General features: G+C 60.7%; 2 protein-coding genes across 4 annotated transcripts; both read right to left on the bottom strand.

Moving 5' to 3' along the window:
* Positions 1–812: 812 nt before the first annotated feature.
* RAX2 (retina and anterior neural fold homeobox 2) lies at positions 813–2,514 on the bottom strand. Its single transcript, XM_007994799.3, has 2 exons — positions 1,750–2,514; positions 813–1,199 (listed from the first exon to the last, which is right to left on the bottom strand). The coding sequence occupies exons 1-2, from the start codon at positions 2,101–2,103 to the stop codon at positions 861–863; spliced, it is 693 nt and encodes a 230-aa protein (XP_007992990.1). The 5' UTR covers positions 2,104–2,514; the 3' UTR covers positions 813–860.
* A 5,499-nt stretch (positions 2,515–8,013) lies between these two features.
* Positions 8,014–16,668, bottom strand: MATK (megakaryocyte-associated tyrosine kinase). Of its 3 annotated transcripts, XM_037994541.2 has the most exons (15): positions 16,430–16,668; positions 15,875–15,957; positions 15,328–15,550; positions 15,073–15,132; positions 14,550–14,663; positions 14,336–14,451; positions 14,027–14,246; positions 13,364–13,457; positions 11,849–11,914; positions 9,745–9,844; positions 9,581–9,665; positions 9,423–9,496; positions 9,037–9,232; positions 8,553–8,639; positions 8,014–8,474 (listed from the first exon to the last, which is right to left on the bottom strand). In XM_037994541.2, exons 3-15 carry the CDS (start codon positions 15,397–15,399, stop codon positions 8,235–8,237), a joined length of 1,524 nt encoding a protein of 507 aa, XP_037850469.1. In that variant the 5' UTR covers positions 15,400–15,550; positions 15,875–15,957; positions 16,430–16,668; the 3' UTR covers positions 8,014–8,234. The 3 variants fall into 3 exon arrangements, with proteins under 3 accessions (XP_037850469.1, XP_007992993.1, XP_007992995.1); XM_007994802.3 differs by lacking the exon at positions 15,875–15,957; XM_007994804.3 differs by lacking the exons at positions 15,328–15,550; positions 15,875–15,957.
* Between the last annotated feature and the right edge of the window lie 447 nt (positions 16,669–17,115).

The following is a 17,115-nucleotide window of genomic DNA, read 5'->3' as shown; positions in this document are numbered from 1 at the left end:
GTTGGACAGAGCAGATGCCGGCCGTGCCTCTGCAGGGCTGGGGGACATGCACGGGGGCTGGGGGACATGCACGGGGCCTGGGGTCTGTGGGGACGCGAGGAACAGGGGCTGACGACGACACAGCCAGCACCAGCCCGCCTCCACACAAGGTTCCACCCTCCCTCCAGAACCGCTGCCATGCCTCAGATGGGGGGGCCGTGATGGGCCTGAAAGGCAGCTTCACCCACTCCTAGCCGTGCGACCTTGGGGACCTGGCTTCCTGCCTGAGCCCCCGTTTCCCTCTCTGTAGAATGGGCTGACGGCTGTGCCCAAGGTCCAGGGCGCAACAGAGAGGGGAGCGCTCACGTGGTGGGTGTACCGTGAAAGGAGACCAGGCTCGCGGGAGTTGCCATTATTGTCATTTCGGGGGGACCGGGAGCCTGGAGAGCGGGCAGCTCTGCTGATGGGGAGTGGGAGTGGCAGAGAGATGTACACTCATCTTACACAGTCAGCGGCCCCGCCACTCACAGCCTCACAGCCCGGGAACCTCAGAGGCCCCCATACCCCATTAACACACGGGAGACTGAGGCCCCAGGAGGGGAGGAGGGTCCCCGTCCCCGGCCTAGGAATACTTGGGTCACCTCCTGCCTGACACTGGGGGCCGGTCCGCTGCCAGCAGGATGGGTGGCGATGGGGTGGGGGACAGGATGGGGGTGGGGGACCCAGCAGCCTATCTCTGGTCCCGCTCCCCAGTGGTGGTGGCCTGGCCTGACCACGGTTGCTCCGTGACTTCAGCCTAGGCCAAGGCGTGGTGGCTGTCACCAGGGCACGTCTCCAGCTCTCAGGCTGAACCGAGGAGGGGGCCCAGGAGGGCAGCAGGCTCAGGCCGGCGGCCAGGCCCTGTCCAGAGCCTGTGCGTGTTCCTTGGCCAGCAGCCTCAGGGACGCCTCCTCCAGGGCGAAGCCATCTGTGAAGGTGGGAGCAAAGGCATGAGGCCCGAAGGACGCTTGCAGCCCCGGGCCCGGGCCCAGGAGGCGGGGGAGGCCTGGCACGGCCGGCGGTCCAGGGCCCAACCAGGGCTCCAGGGGCAGCGACATGGCCGGGGGGCGGGCGAAGGGCAGCGCTGGGGCCTCGGGAAGTCTCGGGGCTGCCACGGCACCCGAGCCTGACTCCAGCCGCTCCTGGCGGCGCCACTTGGCCCGGCGGTTCTGGAACCACACCTGGAGGGTGTGAGAGGGAATGGGGGGATGCTGTGAGCTCAGCTGCTCCCCGCCACTCCTTGGAGGTCCTCTGCACACCCCAGCCCTGGGGGTTCCGCCTCCCGGCTGACCCAACTCACACCTGCTGCTTTGCTGTTTCATCCCAAGAAGATGAGGATCTCCGAAGCATTCCCTAAGCCCAGGCTCCCCTCCAACTCCTCAATCCCCTCTTTGGTCTCCCTTGTCCCTTATCATTCAAGGTCTTCAAAAGCATCGTTACCCGCACCATTCTCTGCCTCCTCCTTCACCCACTTCACACCTGGCTCAAGGGAAACGCCTTCAACTTAACCCCTCCACGTCTTTGCACACACTGTTCAGGATGCCTAGAAAAATGCCCCTTTTCCTTCCCAGCTGGCACACTCCTACTCAAATATCAAAACCTCAGCTCCCACACCCCCTCCTCCAGGAAGCCTTCCTAGCTTCTCTTCTGCTCATGCGCTGGGAGGGTCAGGATCTTGCTTCGCCTCCCTCCACAGGCTGTGAGAGGTGTGTGTGTTGGGGGTGCCCTCACCTGCACGCGCACCTCAGGTAGGTGCACCTTGGCCGCCAGCTCCTCACGGCTGTAGACATCCGGGTAGTGGGAGGCCTCGAACGCCCGCTCCAACTGGTGCAGCTGGTAGGTGGTGAAGGTGGTGCGGTTCCTCCGGTGCTTCTTCTTGGGGGCCTCCTCGCCCGGCCCCAGACTCCCACCCTCGGCCGCCGGTCCCTCGCCCGGGCTCAGGAACATGGCTCCCACCTGGTGAGACGGCAGCGGGACAGATGGCGGGGAGACGGCCGGGGGGGCTACCGGCAGGGACAGGGCAGGGGAGCCCCAGGCTTGCCTCCCGGCTCCGGGGAGATCTGTTCCCTCCACTGGGGCCAGCATGCGCTCTGCATCCCCGGGCTGTCCTCCTCGGGCTTGTGGGGGTCTCCTGCTGGGCCTCTGTCTGTTCTTCCTTCTCTGTGTGTCACGGTCCCTGTTTTCTCTTCCCCTCTCTGTGGCTGTCACGGCCTGTGTGTGTGGCGGGGGGGGGGGGGTCAAGGATGCCCCCCCAAGGAAGGCAGGATCCCTTCTCACACCCTAAGCCCTCCACCCTGGGGGGGATCTCTGCCCCCACCACCTCCCACGCAGGCCCACCAGTGCCCGCCCCGCACTCACCGCCCACGGCAGCCCCTCTGTCAATCTCCACAGGGCACCTGCCCCAGCGGGCCCGGCGCTGCGTCTGCTGTGGCCTAACCCTGCCAGACCTGAGCCGGGTCGGGGTTGGGTGGGGGAGGATTAGCTCAAGGTGATTAATTGAGGCGGCACCTCCCACTTGGTCCCCGGGCTGTCCTGAGCCAGGAGGGAGGGCAGGGTGGGCGGAGGGCTGCAGCTCTAAGTGGAGGCTGGGGGGATAGTCTGCCGGGCTCCACCGCCCCTCACCATAAGATGCCACGGGGGCTCTTCCTCCCTGGGCCTCAGTTTCCCTGGCTGTAAAACTGCCACACTAGGACCTACCCTGGGGGGGATTTCAGCTTCTCAGAGAAATTGGCATACAGGGGGCACTTAATGAATGCCCATTGTTAATACTTTTATCTGCTGGGGGCAGAAAAAGGTGTCTTAGGACTCAGATGTCAGAGGGGGTTGGGGAAGCTGAGGTCCCAGAGGTGAAGGCACTGCAGTTGGCTCTTCTGGACACAAAGGGCAGGGGTCCTTTTAACTGGGTCTTGAGGTATGAATAGGAGTTCACCATTCACAGCCAGGCATGGTGGCTCACGCCTGTAACCCCAGCACTTTGGGGAGGCTGAGGCGGGTGGACCACCTGAGGTCAAGAGCCAAGATCGCGCCACTGCACTCCAGCCTGGGCTGCAGTGAAACTCCGTCTCAAAAAGAAAAAGAAGTTCACCATTCATTCGTTCAATAAGCACTTATTGAGCACTTACTGTGTACCAGGTACCGCTCACAGGAGTAGTGACCAAAACAGACAGAAGACGGGGCTGACTTTCTAGTGGGGCAAACAGACAACCAGTGACTGTGTTAAAATGCAGAGCATGGCCAGTGGCCATGAGCCTGGGGAGAAAACCCATGGGGAGGGGCCTGTGGTGGCAAGGTGGGTTCCTATTTTATTTTGTTTTTTTTGTTTGTTTTTTATTTTTTGAGACAGAGTCTCGCTCTGTCACCCAGGCTGGAGTGTAGCAGCGTGATCTCAGATCTCAGCTCACTGCAACCTCCGCCTCCCGGGTTCAAGCGATTCTCCTGCCTCAGCCTCCTGAGTAGCTGGGATTACAGGCACCCACCACCACGCCCAGCTAATTTTTGTATTTTTTAGTGAGGACAGGGTTTCACCATGTTGGCCAGGCTGGTCTCGAAATCCTGACCTCGTGATCTGCCCGCCTTGGCCTCCCAAAGTGCTGGGATTACAGATGTGAGCCACCGCACCTGGCCTATTTTTGTTTTTTTGAGACTGGGTCTCCCTCTATTGCCCAGGCTGGAGTGCAGTGGCGCAATCTTTGCTCACTGCAACCTCTGCCTCCCAGGTTCAAGCGATTCTTTTGCCTCAGCCTCCCGAGTAGCTGGGATTGCAGGCACCTGCCACCACGCCCAGGTAATTTTTTTTTTTTTTTTTTGAGACAGAGTCTCGCTCTGTTGCCCAGGCTGGAGTGCAGTGGCACGATCTCGGCTCACTGCAAGCTCCACCTCCCGGGTTCACGCCATTCTCCTGCCTCAGCCTCCCGAGTAGCTGGGACTACAGGTGCCCGCCACCGCGTCCGGCTAATTTTTTTTTTTTTGTATTTTTAGTAGAGACGGGGTTTCACCATGTTAGCCAGGATGGTCTCTATCTCCTGACCTTGTGATCCGCCCGCCTCGGCCTCCCAAAGTGCTGGGATTACAAGCGTGAGCGACCGCGCCTGGCCCACACTGGCATTTTATACAAACATCAATGATGAGCAGCTGAGAAACCAAGGGCAGGTGCCTGGCAGGCGAGGCTAAAGGGCCTGGTCAGGCCAAGGGCTGGGGGGATGGGGAGGACAGAAGGGAGGGGGTAGCGATTCCAGAGGAAGGAAGTTGCAGAGGGGCAGGGTGTGGGTGTGGAGGTGCAAGGGCGATGTCGAGGCGCATTCTGGACTGTGAGGTGGGACTGTTTCATAGGCGGAGGCCTGAGAGGTGGGGTGGGCTCCAGGGAAAGCTCCAGAGACCAGTGCCCCCCAAGTCCAAGGAGCCAGGGGGCTCAGGCAGGGGAGTGCCCTGGACACGGAAAGAGGGTACTCCAGGGGCAGTGGGAAGGGGAGATGAGGGGAGGCTTGATTTAGTGACACGGAGGACATGGGGGAGGTGACTGCGGTGGAGTGAGGGGAGGCCCAGGCCTGCGGATGGGCGAAGGGGCGGGTGCAAAGCGAAGTAGAGAGAGATCCTTCCGGAATGTTGGCATGTTGGCTTTGAAGGGAGAGAGACACACAAAGAGAGACAGAGGAAGGCGCGACACACACACATACCAGAAACCAGGTGCCCAGGCCCCAGAGGAGTCCGGGTCAGAACCCAGGGGGCAGGTGGTTTCGAACCTGGATCCGGGTGTAGCTCCCCCATCCCAGGGGCCAAGTTCAGGTGGGCAAGGTGCGGAGGGACACAGGGGTTCAAGCCCGGGCCAGAGGGGCAGCTGCAGCTTCTGAGGCTCCAGGTGCCTCCCCCGGCCTCAGCTGCCCATTGGCAAGGTGGGCCCACCAGGCTCTGCGTCCAGGGCGGAGCCAGGCCTGTTGCCCATCGAGGCACAGGGCTGCGGGGTGGGGAGAGAGAATTGCCCTGATTGCTTCATCACTTTAGAGCACTAACGAGCTGCTTCAGATCTCAGACCCCAATTAACTAATTGACCAGTGTGGGTTAAGAGGCCGCAGGAAGGATCGTGGCGTGAGGCGCCGGGCGGGGGGAGGTTTGGGCGACTTAGCTGGACAGGCAAAAGCTGCAGACGCTGTGTCAGCTTAGAGGGCTGGATTAGGAGTGTGGGCCGGGCGGGCAGGGCCCAGGGGACAGGTGGCCCCCCGCAGCGGATTAGGCAGGGGCCAGGCCCCTCCAGCCTCTACCTTTCAATTATCCCCCAGAAAGAACCACCGACCTGCTTCCGGTGCTGGTGGAGAAAGTGAGGCCCGAGGGTGTGCAGGGCTTTAATGGGGCTGCATAGGAGGTCAGCACGACCTTGGGACATTTCCATGTCTCAGCTTGACCGGGATGGGAGGGTGGCCCGGGAGTCCTGGAGTGGGGGCCGTGCCCAGCCTGGCCAGAGACTCCTCTCTGTGTATCCTCAAGGCTGGCTCCATGGGAGACTCAAATGAGAGCAGGTGTTGGACTGTCCCAGCAATAATGGGGCACCAGCTATATGCCTGCCTTCTAGGTGCCCCTCCCTTCACTGCTGTGGGCCTTGGGGCCCTCCTGCCCCTCTAGGAAAAGGTGCCCGTTGACTGGAGGAGGCTGCTGAGGCCCAGAGAGGGAAAAAGCTTTCCCAGTAGGGGCCGCCTCGCCCGTTTGCCCGGGACTTTCCCGATTTTAGCGCTAAAGTCGCATACCCTGGAACAGCTTTCAGCCCTGAGCAAACCAGGGCTGTCACCCCAGGGCCAGCGTCACACAGCTGGGGGGCGAGTCAGGATTGAACCTGCATGTGCAAAGTGGATCCCGACCCACTGTGCCAGAGTGGGCAGGAGGGCCAGTGTTTCCCGGCCATTCTGTCCCCCAGAGTCACAGGGTCAGCCTGCTAGGTCCCTGGACATTTGGACTGCCTCTGTCCAAGGACAGTGTCATCTGAGAGCTGTCACTGCAGAAGCTGCAGTGATACTCAGTACCCAGAGGGCCAGCACAGTAGGCCGGAGACAGAGGCCGGGGCGCCCGTGCTGCACAGCTCCCAGGCCAGCTTCTGGGACAACTTGTGGAAGGTTGCCCGGCAGGTGGGCTCTGCCTCCCAGCTGCTGCTCTGAGGACGTACACGGGGCCTGGACAGCCCTTGGGGGCTCCACGTGGTACCCCTTCTCCATGGCCTCTGACACCTCCTTCAGTCTGGCTTTGTTAAGTGAAAAGGAGGGGTGGATGGATGTGTGAATGGATGGTGGGTGGGTAGGTGGATGGAGGGATGGATGAATGAGTGGGTGGATCAATGGAACAGTGGATGGAGAGATGGATGAATAGAGTGGATAGGTGGGTAGACTAATGGATGGGTAGATGGATGGACATGGGAATGAGTGGGGGATGGATGGGTGGGGAGATGGGTAAGTGGATGGATGCATGCATGGATGGGTGAATGGGTGGGGACAGGAGGATGGGTGGGTGGATGGATGATGGGTAGATAAATGGGTGGACAGATATGTGAGTGGATGGTAGGTGGATGGATGCATGGATGGTGGATGTGTGGGTGGATGGATGATTGGTAGATGAGTAGATGGTGAGTGGATGGATGGATGGGTGGATGGATGGATGAATAGGTAGATGGGTGGATGGATGAATGGATAGTAGGTAGATGGATGGGTGGACGGGTGAGTGAACAGGTAGATGTATGACTGGATGGACACATGGGTGGATGGATGAATAGGTGGGTGGATGGTGGATGACTGGGTGGATGGATGGATGAGTAGATGGTGGGTGGATGGATGGATGAGTGGATGGTGGGTGGGTGGGTGGATGGATGAGTGGATGGTGGGTGGGTGATGTGTGGGTGGATGGTGGATGGGTGGATGGATGGATGGTGATTGAGTGGATGTACGGATGAGTAGATGGTGGGTAGATGGATGGATGGGTGATTGGGTGGATGGATGGTGGGTGGGTGGGTGGATGGATGGATGGATGAGTAGATGGTGGGTGGATGGGTGGGTGATGAGTGAGATTTTCATGATTGGTTCAGACCATGATGAAAGAAGCAGAAGTGAGGGACATGCAGAAGTGGGAGAGGCTGGAGCAGGAAGAGGGGAACGAAACCTGGGCTGTGGACCCAGACAGGCCCAGATTCAAATCCAGGCTCTACCATATCTTCTTGTGGCAACCCAGCGTGAGCAACCTGCCCTCTCTGGGCTTCAGTGTCCGCGTCTATGAAATGGGTGTAATCTTGGCACTCACCTCCAGTGGCATTTTGGGGGTTTGACCTGAAAGTGCTCAATATGGTGGCTGCCCATGAATGGGGGAGGCAGGAGGAGGAGGGTGGCCTCCCCAGGCCATCCCTAAACAGGGCTGCTGCCACACACACAGACCTTCCTGGGGCTCCCATCATGGGGGCTCCCATAGGGACGTAGAGGGCTGGGGCCTGAGAAAGGGATGTGGTGGGAGGGGAGACTTGGACCTTGAGGGCTGTTGGCAGCCTCCCGAGATCCCATGGGTTGGGATGGGGTCCCCACCACTGAACACAGCATCCCCTGGGGGACTGCAGTGGGGGACCCATGGGTAATGGCAAGTGGGTCTCCTGCCCAGAATTCCCCGGGGAACGATGTCCCCACAGTGGCCAGCGGGCAAGTTCCAGCTGGGTGGATCCTCCATGGGCAAAGATGCGGAGGCCCCGTGTGCAGGCACATGGCTGCGGGAGGCAGGGGCTTGGGGCCGGTGGGTGCCCAAGACAAGGCCAAGGATCAGTGGGGTCCCAATTAATTGATCCCATCATGGGGGCTGCAGTGGGTTCCACAGAGGAGGGAGGTGACTGCTGGGACCGGGGCACACAGGGCATCCGGGTGGGGGGGTGGACCTCTATGGGAGGACCCAGGATGCCTGGCGCCTGGGGGTGTCCGAGAGCAGATCGCCAAAAGTGGCCTCCGGGGAAGAGGGCACGGGGACACAGAGAGAGACACAGGCGCCTACAGTCCTTGGAATCCGTCTTTATCGGGGCGATCATCCTTCGCCTTCGCAGGTCTGGGGTGTTCACGGGCCGCCCAGAGCCCCTTACGCGGGCCAGCCCCTGCTGTGGGCACCAGGAGGATGCCCTGCCGACCTGGACCCTCCTTGGGCCTGGCTGGTGTCCCCACGCCGCACTGCCCACTCTCTTGGTCCTCTGGGGCCAAGGGCCCCACCGGGTGGGGTCAGGGCTCCTGGCTTCGGGGCGAGGTGGAGCCGTCGGTATCCTGCCCTGAGACGGAGGCTGGGGCGCCCGCGCTGCGCAGCTCCCGAGCCAGCTTCTCAGCCAGCTTGCGGAAGGGTGGCCGGCGGGCAGGCTCTGCCTCCCAGCAGCTGCTCATGAGGACGTGCACGGGGCCTGGACAGCCCTCGGGGGGCTCCATGCGATACCCCTTCTCCACGGCTTCCGACACCTCCTTCAGTGACTGCGGACAGCAGGCGTGGGAAGGGGTCAGCCTCTGGACCTGCCCGGAACCCAGTGCCTCCCTGGGGCCCCCGCTCACCATTTTAGGGTATGGAGCCCGTCCGTATGAGAAGACCTCCCAGAGCAGCACCCCAAAACTCCAGACATCCGACTTGCTGGTGAACTTCTGTGGGGCCCGAGACAGGGGTGAGGAGGGACCCCTCAGGGTTTCTGCTCCAGCCTCTGCTTCCTCCAGGAAGCCCTCCTGGGTTGACCCTCACTCTCCGGTCCCCTAATTGATTCCTCCCCCAACGCCGCCCACAATCGAGTCTAGCTCAGCCTTCGTGCATGAAGGAAACCTGGTTATTCTTCACCTCAGTCCTGAGCCCATGCCTTTTTCAGAGCTGGAGAAACCGAGGCCCAGAGGGAAGCTACAAGGAACAATTATGGGCCAAGAGCTTCCTGGGGAGGCAGAGTTTCCTAGAGGCCTTTGGAGTTTCTGAGAGGCCAAGTGACACAGCCAGAGTCATACAGCAGAGCTGGGGGGACCCCAAAGCCCCAGGGGTGTGTGAAGAAGGGCTCACCCCATGTTTGAGAGCCTCGGGCGCCGTCCACTTGACGGGCAGCCGGCTCGAGTCCAGCCCTTTCCGCTCTGCTTTGGCCAGGCCAAAGTCGCTGACCTTGGCCACCAGGTCCTCGGAGACCAGGATGTTGCGGGCAGCCAGGTCGCGGTGCACCAGCTTCTTGCTCTCCAGGTACTCCATGCCCTCGGCCACGTGCCTGGGGGGAGCAGGGGGCAGTGGGGGCTCAGGTGCCAGGACGCCTGCATTCACGGCTCAGAAAGCTCTGGGTGCCTGGGCCACAAGCTCAGAAAGCCTCCCTGCCCCGTGCCTCAGTTTCCCCTTGATGGATCTTGGAATCTGCCCCCCGACAACCCCCGCGCCCCCGGCACCCTGAGAGCCCCACTTACAGGGAAAACTGCAGGAGCTGAGCGGTGTTCACGAGGGCTCGGCCTCGGGTCCGCAGAAAGTTCACCAGGTTGCCCTGTTGGGGGTGGGAGACGGCCGTGGGGGATGTTAGGGCTGCTCTGCCACGTGGGACCCCCTCCCCGCCTGGGCCCCGCCCCACCTTGCTCACGTGCTCCATGACAATGTACAGCCCCTGGTGCAGGATCACGCCCAGGAGACGCACCAGGTTCTTGTGTTGCATCTTCCTGGGGGCGGTGGGGTGGGCGTGAGGGCGGGGCTGGGACCCCCCATCCCAGGGTCCCCAGCCCCCACCCCGGGACTCACGTCATGACGGCCGTCTCATCCAGGAAGGCCTGGGCCGTCACGTCGCACTTGATATTCTTCACGGCCACCTTTTGCCCCAGGTACTCACCCTGCAGGACGGCTTGGGGGTGGGGGCGGGGAACGGGGTGAGATCGGGACCCCCAACAAACAGCGACAGAGAGACAAACGGACAGGCCCGCTCACACCGGTGCCCATGTAACACTCACACAGCTGCGGGTCCCCAGACCTTGAAACGCAGCCCCCACGCTCCCCATCCCCCCACCCTCACAAGCTCCAGACCCAAGATCAAAGAGAACTGTCTGGTCCCATCTCTTTTTTTTTTTTTGAGGCGGAGTCGGGCTCTCTTGCCCAGGCTGGAGTGCAGTGGCGGGATCTCAGCTCACTGCAAGCTCCGCCTCCCGGGTTCACGCCATTCTCCTGCCTCAGCCTCCTGAGTAGCTGGGACTACAGGCGCCCGCCACCTCGCCCAGCTAGTTTTTTGTATTTTTTAGTAGAGACGAGGTTTCACTGTGTTAGCCAGGATGGTCTCGATCTCCTGACCTTGTGATCCGCCCGTCTCGGCCTCCCAAAGTGCTGGGATTACAGGCTTGAGCCACCGCGCCCGGCCGAGAAACCCCATCTCTACTAAAAATACAAAACTAGCCAGATGTGGTGGCACATGCCTGTAGTCCCAGCTACTCGGGAGGCTGAGGCAGGAGAATCACTTGAACCCTGGAGGCAGAGATGGCAGTGAGCCAAGATCGCATCACTGCACTACAGCCCGGGCAACAGAGCGAAATTCCATCTCAAGAAAAACCACAAAAAAAACCAAAAAAAACAAAAAACAAAAACAAAGAGAGAACCATCTAAGCCAGGGGTCTGTGAACCTCCCCTCCGGGGGCCAAATCTACCCTGTCAATTCTTTTTGCAAGACCCTTGAGCTCAAAATGTTTTTTGCATTTTTATTTTTAAAATATTGATACAGGGTCTCACTCTCTCACCCAGGTGAAGTGCAGTGGCATGATCACAGCTCAGTGTAGGTTCAAATTCCTGGGCTCAAGGGATCCTCCCATCCCAGCCTCCTGAATAGCTGGGACTACAGGCATGCTCCACTGTGCCCGGCTATTTTTTTTCTGTACAGATGGGGGTCTTGCTATGTTGCCCAGGCTGGACTTGAACTCCTGAGCTCAAGGGATCCTCCTGCCTCGACCTCCCAAAGTGCTAGGATTTCAGGCATGAGACACCGCGCCTGACTGGTTTTTGTTTTTTGTTTTGTTTTGTTTTGTTTTTGAGATGGAGTCTCGCTCTGTCGCCCAGGCTGGAGTGCAGTGGCGCGATCTCGGCTCACTGCAAGCTCCGCCTCCTGGGTTCACGCCATTCTCCTGCCTCAGCCTCCCGAGTAGCTGGGACTACAGGCACCCACCACCACGCCCAGCTAATTTTTTTGTATTTTTTTTAGTAGAGATGGGGTGTCACCGTGTTAGCCAGGATGGTCTTGATTTCCTGACCTTGTGATCCACCTGCCTCGGTCTCCCAAAGTGCTGGGATTACAGGCGTGAGCCACAGCGCCCATCCGGTTTTTGCATTTTTAAATGGTTGTAAAAACAAATCAAAAGATGAGTACTGTTTCAGGACATGTGAGCATTATACAAAATTCAAATTTCTGGGCCATAGTTTTCATGGCCATGCCCATATATTTACATATTGTCTGTGGTTGCTTTCACTCCACAAGGGCAGGATTCAGCAACTGTGACAGCAGCTCCCTGACACACGAAGCAAAAAATATTATTACAGAGTCTGCTGACCCCTGATCTAAACCCCAAAGCCTTCCAGAATAATGATTTCAGGGAATGGTGTTCCAAACATTCCAAACAGAGGGACTGACCATACAAGACCCTGGCAGTGTGAAGTCACTAACATTGACTGCTTGAGTTCATTGACCCCTCATGACAGCTGCCATTACCCCGTTCCAGAGGCGGAAACTGAGGCTCAGAGGATTTGCGTGTCTTCAGTTGCACAACTAGTAGGTCGTTAAGTATGGGTTTGAATTCAGCTCTGTGACTGCAAAGCCTCAATATGCACCTCCCACCTTCCTTCAGGACCCCCAACCCGGTCCGCCACTCACCTCCAAACTCTCCCTCTCCGATCTGCGCTCCCAACGTCAAATGCTGCAGGTTCAGTAACCAGCCTGCTGTGGAGTGAAGACCCAGTCAGAGGGGTAATGGGCCCCCCAAACCCTCCCATTGGGGGTTCTACTTGGTGAGAGACTAGGTGAAGTCTCTCACAGTGCTGCAGCTGTGGATACACATTTGAATGGCTGCTGGACCTGGCAATGCCCCTAGGATGTATCAGAGACACCCCACTCCTGGTACCAATTACTGTTGTTGCAACAGAACTATCTCAGGTTGACCCGAGCAAAAACGGGCTTACAGGAGGGATAGTGGTGTGAATGGTCAAAGCTGGGGGCCTGCCTGGCTGAGCCCCTCAGATTCCACATTTGCCTTCCAGGAACTCCCTGTCAGGCTCAGGGGGCAGTGCCAGGAAACACTTCAGGTCTCAGAGATAAGAGCTGTCCTTTTCTCTTTGGCTCTCTTGTCCCTCCAAATAGCTGCTGGGCTCTTCCCTACACAGTTCTTTACCTCTGACCACTCAGAAACACACACAGAGAAAAAAAAAAAAAAAAAAAAAACACAACATGGAGACCCATAAAAGTTCCAGAATATTCCAGGGCTCTGGCCTCCCTGACCCTTCTCCCAAGCACTCCTGTGTTGTCCCCTCCACTGTCCTCTGGTTGGTTCTGCAGGCGTTCTCTTCTCCCTCCAGAAAGTGACCCCTCCAAATGCCATGGTCTTAAGGGATCACTGGTCAGGGTGATGCTAGTCTCCACCTGGGTGCCAACCCTGATGGGTACAGATTTCCCTAGGAGAGACGTATTTTCAAGGAGACAGATGTGGGGTGGGAAGAGGCATTTGCTTTTGGCCTTAAACACTGAGGATTTCACTACTCAGGGGCTGGAAAAGCATTTCAGGTGAAGGGAACAGAATACACAATGGCTCAGAGGCATGAAGGAAATGATGATCACAGTTGACCTGGGAGGGGGTGGATGTGTGGAGGAAGGGCTTTGCAGATGAGGCTGGAAAGGTGGCTCAGGCCATGCGGGCAGGTTCTGGAAGGTAGTGGAGCTGCCGGGCCTCTCTCCCTGGAGGCACGATTTCATGACAGAAAGATAACCTTGAGGCCGCACGCAAGGCCTGGGCTGGAAGGGGGACTCGCCCTCTGGGAAGGAGGCAATCTGATGGGAGGGCCTGAGGCTGAACTGTGGGGAGGGGAGGGGAGCAGATTCACCAGGTGTTGGTAACCTGGCCAAGGAGGGAATGCTGGAGGGTGGGGTGGGTGGAGGTTCAGGGCCAGGTTTCTGGCTCAGATGGTGGATGATGGCGAAGCTGGGGACCTATCAAAAAAAGGACTGATCTGTGTCTGTGGGCACCCCCAAGGCAGCCCACGTCTTCTATCCCATAGTTGGGCATGGAGACAGGCTTGGGTGATCTGGCCTCAGAGGCGCAGGGGCCCCAGGGCCCTTCCTCCCAGGCTGGGCTAACGTGGTCAGGGAAGGGGGTCTGCCCTCCTGGGCGTCCCCTACCCCTGGCCAGCTCCTCCTCGGCAGACTTGGTCCCGTGTTTCCGCTTTGGTCTCACCAGCTTGGTGCAGATAGCGCCCTTGTCCTTGCTGTAATGCTGCAGGATGTGGGGACAGCCATGAGCCCAGCCCCAGGGCGGGGAACCCCGGCATCCTGTCCCCTTCCTGGGTGGCCTCTGGGGAGGGTGGGTGGGACCAGGGAGGAGGAGAAAGGCTGGTTTCCATAGGAACAGGAAAGGAAGCAAGCCAAAAGGAGGGGGAGTCCTCTGGCTTGGTATCAACTTGGGGGGGTCCTGGGGGTCCCCAGAGGAGTCACCCTAGTCCCTGGAGGTAGAACCAGACTGACTCAGACCACCTGTAGGATGGGTGGTCCATAGGGATCAACCCCCTGCCCATTTCTGCATTAAGGAGAATCCTACTGTGAGGTCCTCCTGTCTGCCTATCAGAGATGGGATGGGGGCCTGGGGGGCCCCAGGGACTACCCCCTTCATCTCCACATTGGGGAAGCACAGAGCTCAGGGGGATCCCGGGCGATCAGCACAGAGGTAGGGATGGTGTCTGCCCCGCTGCTGGGGAAGGGATGGAAGTCAGGTGACCGGCCCCTCCATCTCTACATAGGGGAGTCTCCGGGGCAGCAGGGATGGGGGGTGCCTCTGGATGGCAGCACCTCCACCATGTCCATGAGGTTGCAGAAGAACACGGCCTCATCGATGGTGAGGTGGCCGTCGCGGTGCAGCACGCGGTAGTGGATGACGTCGCGGCCAAAGCTCACGCACAGGACGTAGTCGCCAGGATGGCGTGCGGACTCCCGCACCAGGAACAGCCCGTCCTCAGGTGGCTGCAGCTGCTGGACAGCCTCCTGGCCCGAGATCTTCCCGTGGAACCACCTGGGGTCACAAAAGGGGTGGGTTGGACCAGGCTGTGGGGGGCGGTCACCTACTGCCCCCCACTCCAGGCCCCTGTCCCGCCCACTCACGGCATGAGGCTGAGCTTGGGGTCTGTGGAGAGGGCCTCCCGCTCCCGCAGCGCCCCAGCTGCCAGCAGCCCCTCCTGCCCGCTGGTGTGGTGCTTGACGCGGTACCAGCTCTTGTTCTGCCAGGGAGGAAGCACAGGGTTGATGTGGGGGGTGTGGGGGTGGTCTTGGCAGAGCCCCCAGCCCCAAGCACCCACACCCGCTGGCCGCCTCTCACCTCGCAGGCCTCCAGAATGGTGACCACGTCGCCCTTGCGGAAGGCCAGCTCCCCTGGCTTGGGGCGGGTGTGCTCGCATTTGGTGATGCACTGGGTACCTGGAGCCCAGCGCCTCTGCAGAGGGGGCCAGAAGAGGGGCGAAGGGAGGACATCAGGGAGATGTGGGGAGCACAGGCACGGGAGGGGAAAGAGGACACGAGAGAGAAAGGCATGGAGACTGGAGAAGAGCAGAGAGGCAGAGAAAACAGAAGCAGACATCGGGGAAGGAGAGAAACGGGGTGAACAGCGCTCAAAGAGAGAAATCGTAGAGTCACAAAGAGAGGACAGGGACAGAAGGTCAGGAAGCCAAGATGACTGAGAAAGGCCAGGCAGAGCCCAGCAGAAGCGGGTAGAGGGCAGAAGCGGGTAGAGGGCAGAAGCGGGTAGAGGGCAGAGAGTACAGCCCTCCAGGAAGGGGGCTGAGGGTGTGGCTGGAGTTGAAGAAGGACCCGGGGAATAGAGGAACCAGGCTAGACACACTCACCGTTGGCATCCTGGCTGAGACAGGCGGGGGGTGCCAGGCTCGGAGGAAGCGGGGGCTCACCTGGGGAGGGGGCAGAGTCCAGGTGGGAGCTGGGCTGGGACCCAGGGTCCAGTTCCCACCACTTCTAGCCCAGGCCAGGTGGGGGCAATGGCCAGGCGGGGGCAATGGCCAGGCAGGCAGAGAGAGCCCCCGAGAGGCATCCTGGGTGGGACCCAGAGCTGGCTCCCCAAGCCCCTTTGGGGAAGTGATCTTTACCCGGGGAAGTTCTTTAGCAGAATCACAGCCATGAAATGCCCGCCAGGAAAGCAGGGAGCCTCGCCCCGCCATCGCCCCCAGAGGGAAACTGAGGCAGGGGAGAGGAGCACTGAGCAAGTGGCCACAGTCGGGGACGCTGGGAATGGCCTGCCACAGTCCGGGCGGCTGGCACGGGAGGTAGGGAGCTGGGTGCCACTGGACCGAGCCTGGTTCTTCCTCTTTTCTGGTAAGTAGGCAGGGGCAGGGTGGGGAAATAGGGATGAGTCAAGGTCATTCCCAAGATTCTCTGACCGTGGGGTGGAACTGGGGGCAGGGGTGGGTCCAGTAGCCCTGCTGGGCTCTTCCGGCCACCCGCTGAGCCTCTCTGATCCCCCCAAACCCAGGACAGATACACAAAGTCGCTCACTGCTGCAGGGGTGGGGGACCCTCCCTGCCTCCCCCATCTCCAGGACCGCTGGTGGCTGGGAAGTGGGCGGTGCTGGGGGGTGAGTCTCAGCCCCTCCAATATGCACCTCCCCTGAAATCCTCCAGTCCCACGTGTACTCACACGCATATGGATGCATGTACACGCACAGAAACACACGGGGCTCGGACACAGGTGCGCGCAGACAAGCAAATGACCACGTCCACCTGGAAACAGGTGTGCGCACACGTCCCCGCGCGTCCGCGCGCATAAGCGCTCCACACCTGGGAACGTGCGCACCTGTCCCCCGCCCCCGGCACACACACAGCCGCCCCACACTGGAACACCTGGGCGCCAGCACCGGGCCACTCGGGCACGCAGGGCGCTACGCAGGGCCGCGCACACGCTTCTCGGCCACACGCGCACAGCCCTCCACGTGGACGCGCGGGTACACACGCCCGGGGCTCGTAGCCGCGCACACTCGCACCCAGGAAACCCCCGCCGCCACCACGCCGGGTCCGATCTTCTCTGAGCACCCTCCGCCCCAGCCGCGCAACCGCCGCGCGCCCGGGTCGCGCACACTCGCGCGCACACCGGCCCTTCCTGAGCACGTCCCGGACCCACCCCGGCCCAGAACCCTCGGGGTTTCCCCCACCCCGGCCTCGGGGTCTCTCCACCTCTCCCCGCCGAGGTGCTCACCTGCTTAGGGGGCGCCCCCGGGCCGCGCCCCGCGCCCGCCCCCAGGAGGGCCTCCGCGAGCCGGCTGCGCACCCCGAGGCGGTCCCGGCTGCACAACTTGGAGCGAGTTGCTCCGTTTCCTCATTTTGGGGGCGAAGGAGGGTCGGGGAGTGGGGGGAAGCGGGAGGCGCCGCGGCCTGGGAGGCCCCCGCGGGTCCTAGCGCCGGCCGCACTGCGGTCTGCTCCGCGCGCCGCCGCCGCCGCCGGCCCCTCCCCGCCCCGCCCCCGCGGCCCCCGGCACCTCCCGCGCTCCCCGGGCGGGGTCCCGGGGCGCGCGCGGGCGCCACGCCTGGCCTTGACCCGGCCCTGTCGGGCGTGCACCCCCCACACACCCTGGGAAGCGGGGTTCTTTGAGCGTGGAATGGGCGCCGCCAGAGCGCGTGGCGGGGGCCGGGGGTGAGGGAGAGTGAGCTGCCCGTCCGGGGAGGTAAGCAAGGCACCGAGCCCGGACACCCAGAGGATCCTTCGTACTCTGCAATTCCAACTCCCTCAGTGCCGCCCATTTTAGCACCCACCGTCTCAGAGGGCTATTGGTGGTTGACAAAAAAAGAGCCTTCAAAAATGTCACTCACTCTCAATATCCTTATCATAATCATCAACATTAAGGGAAAATTGGGGTAACAGAATCGTCGGGAACTGTAATCATC

The sequence above is a fragment of the Chlorocebus sabaeus genome, chromosome 6, assembly GCF_047675955.1.
Source record: "Chlorocebus sabaeus isolate Y175 chromosome 6, mChlSab1.0.hap1, whole genome shotgun sequence".
Classification (NCBI taxonomy): Eukaryota; Metazoa; Chordata; class Mammalia; order Primates; family Cercopithecidae; genus Chlorocebus; species Chlorocebus sabaeus.
This window is presented reverse-complemented; position numbering and strand designations above follow the sequence as displayed.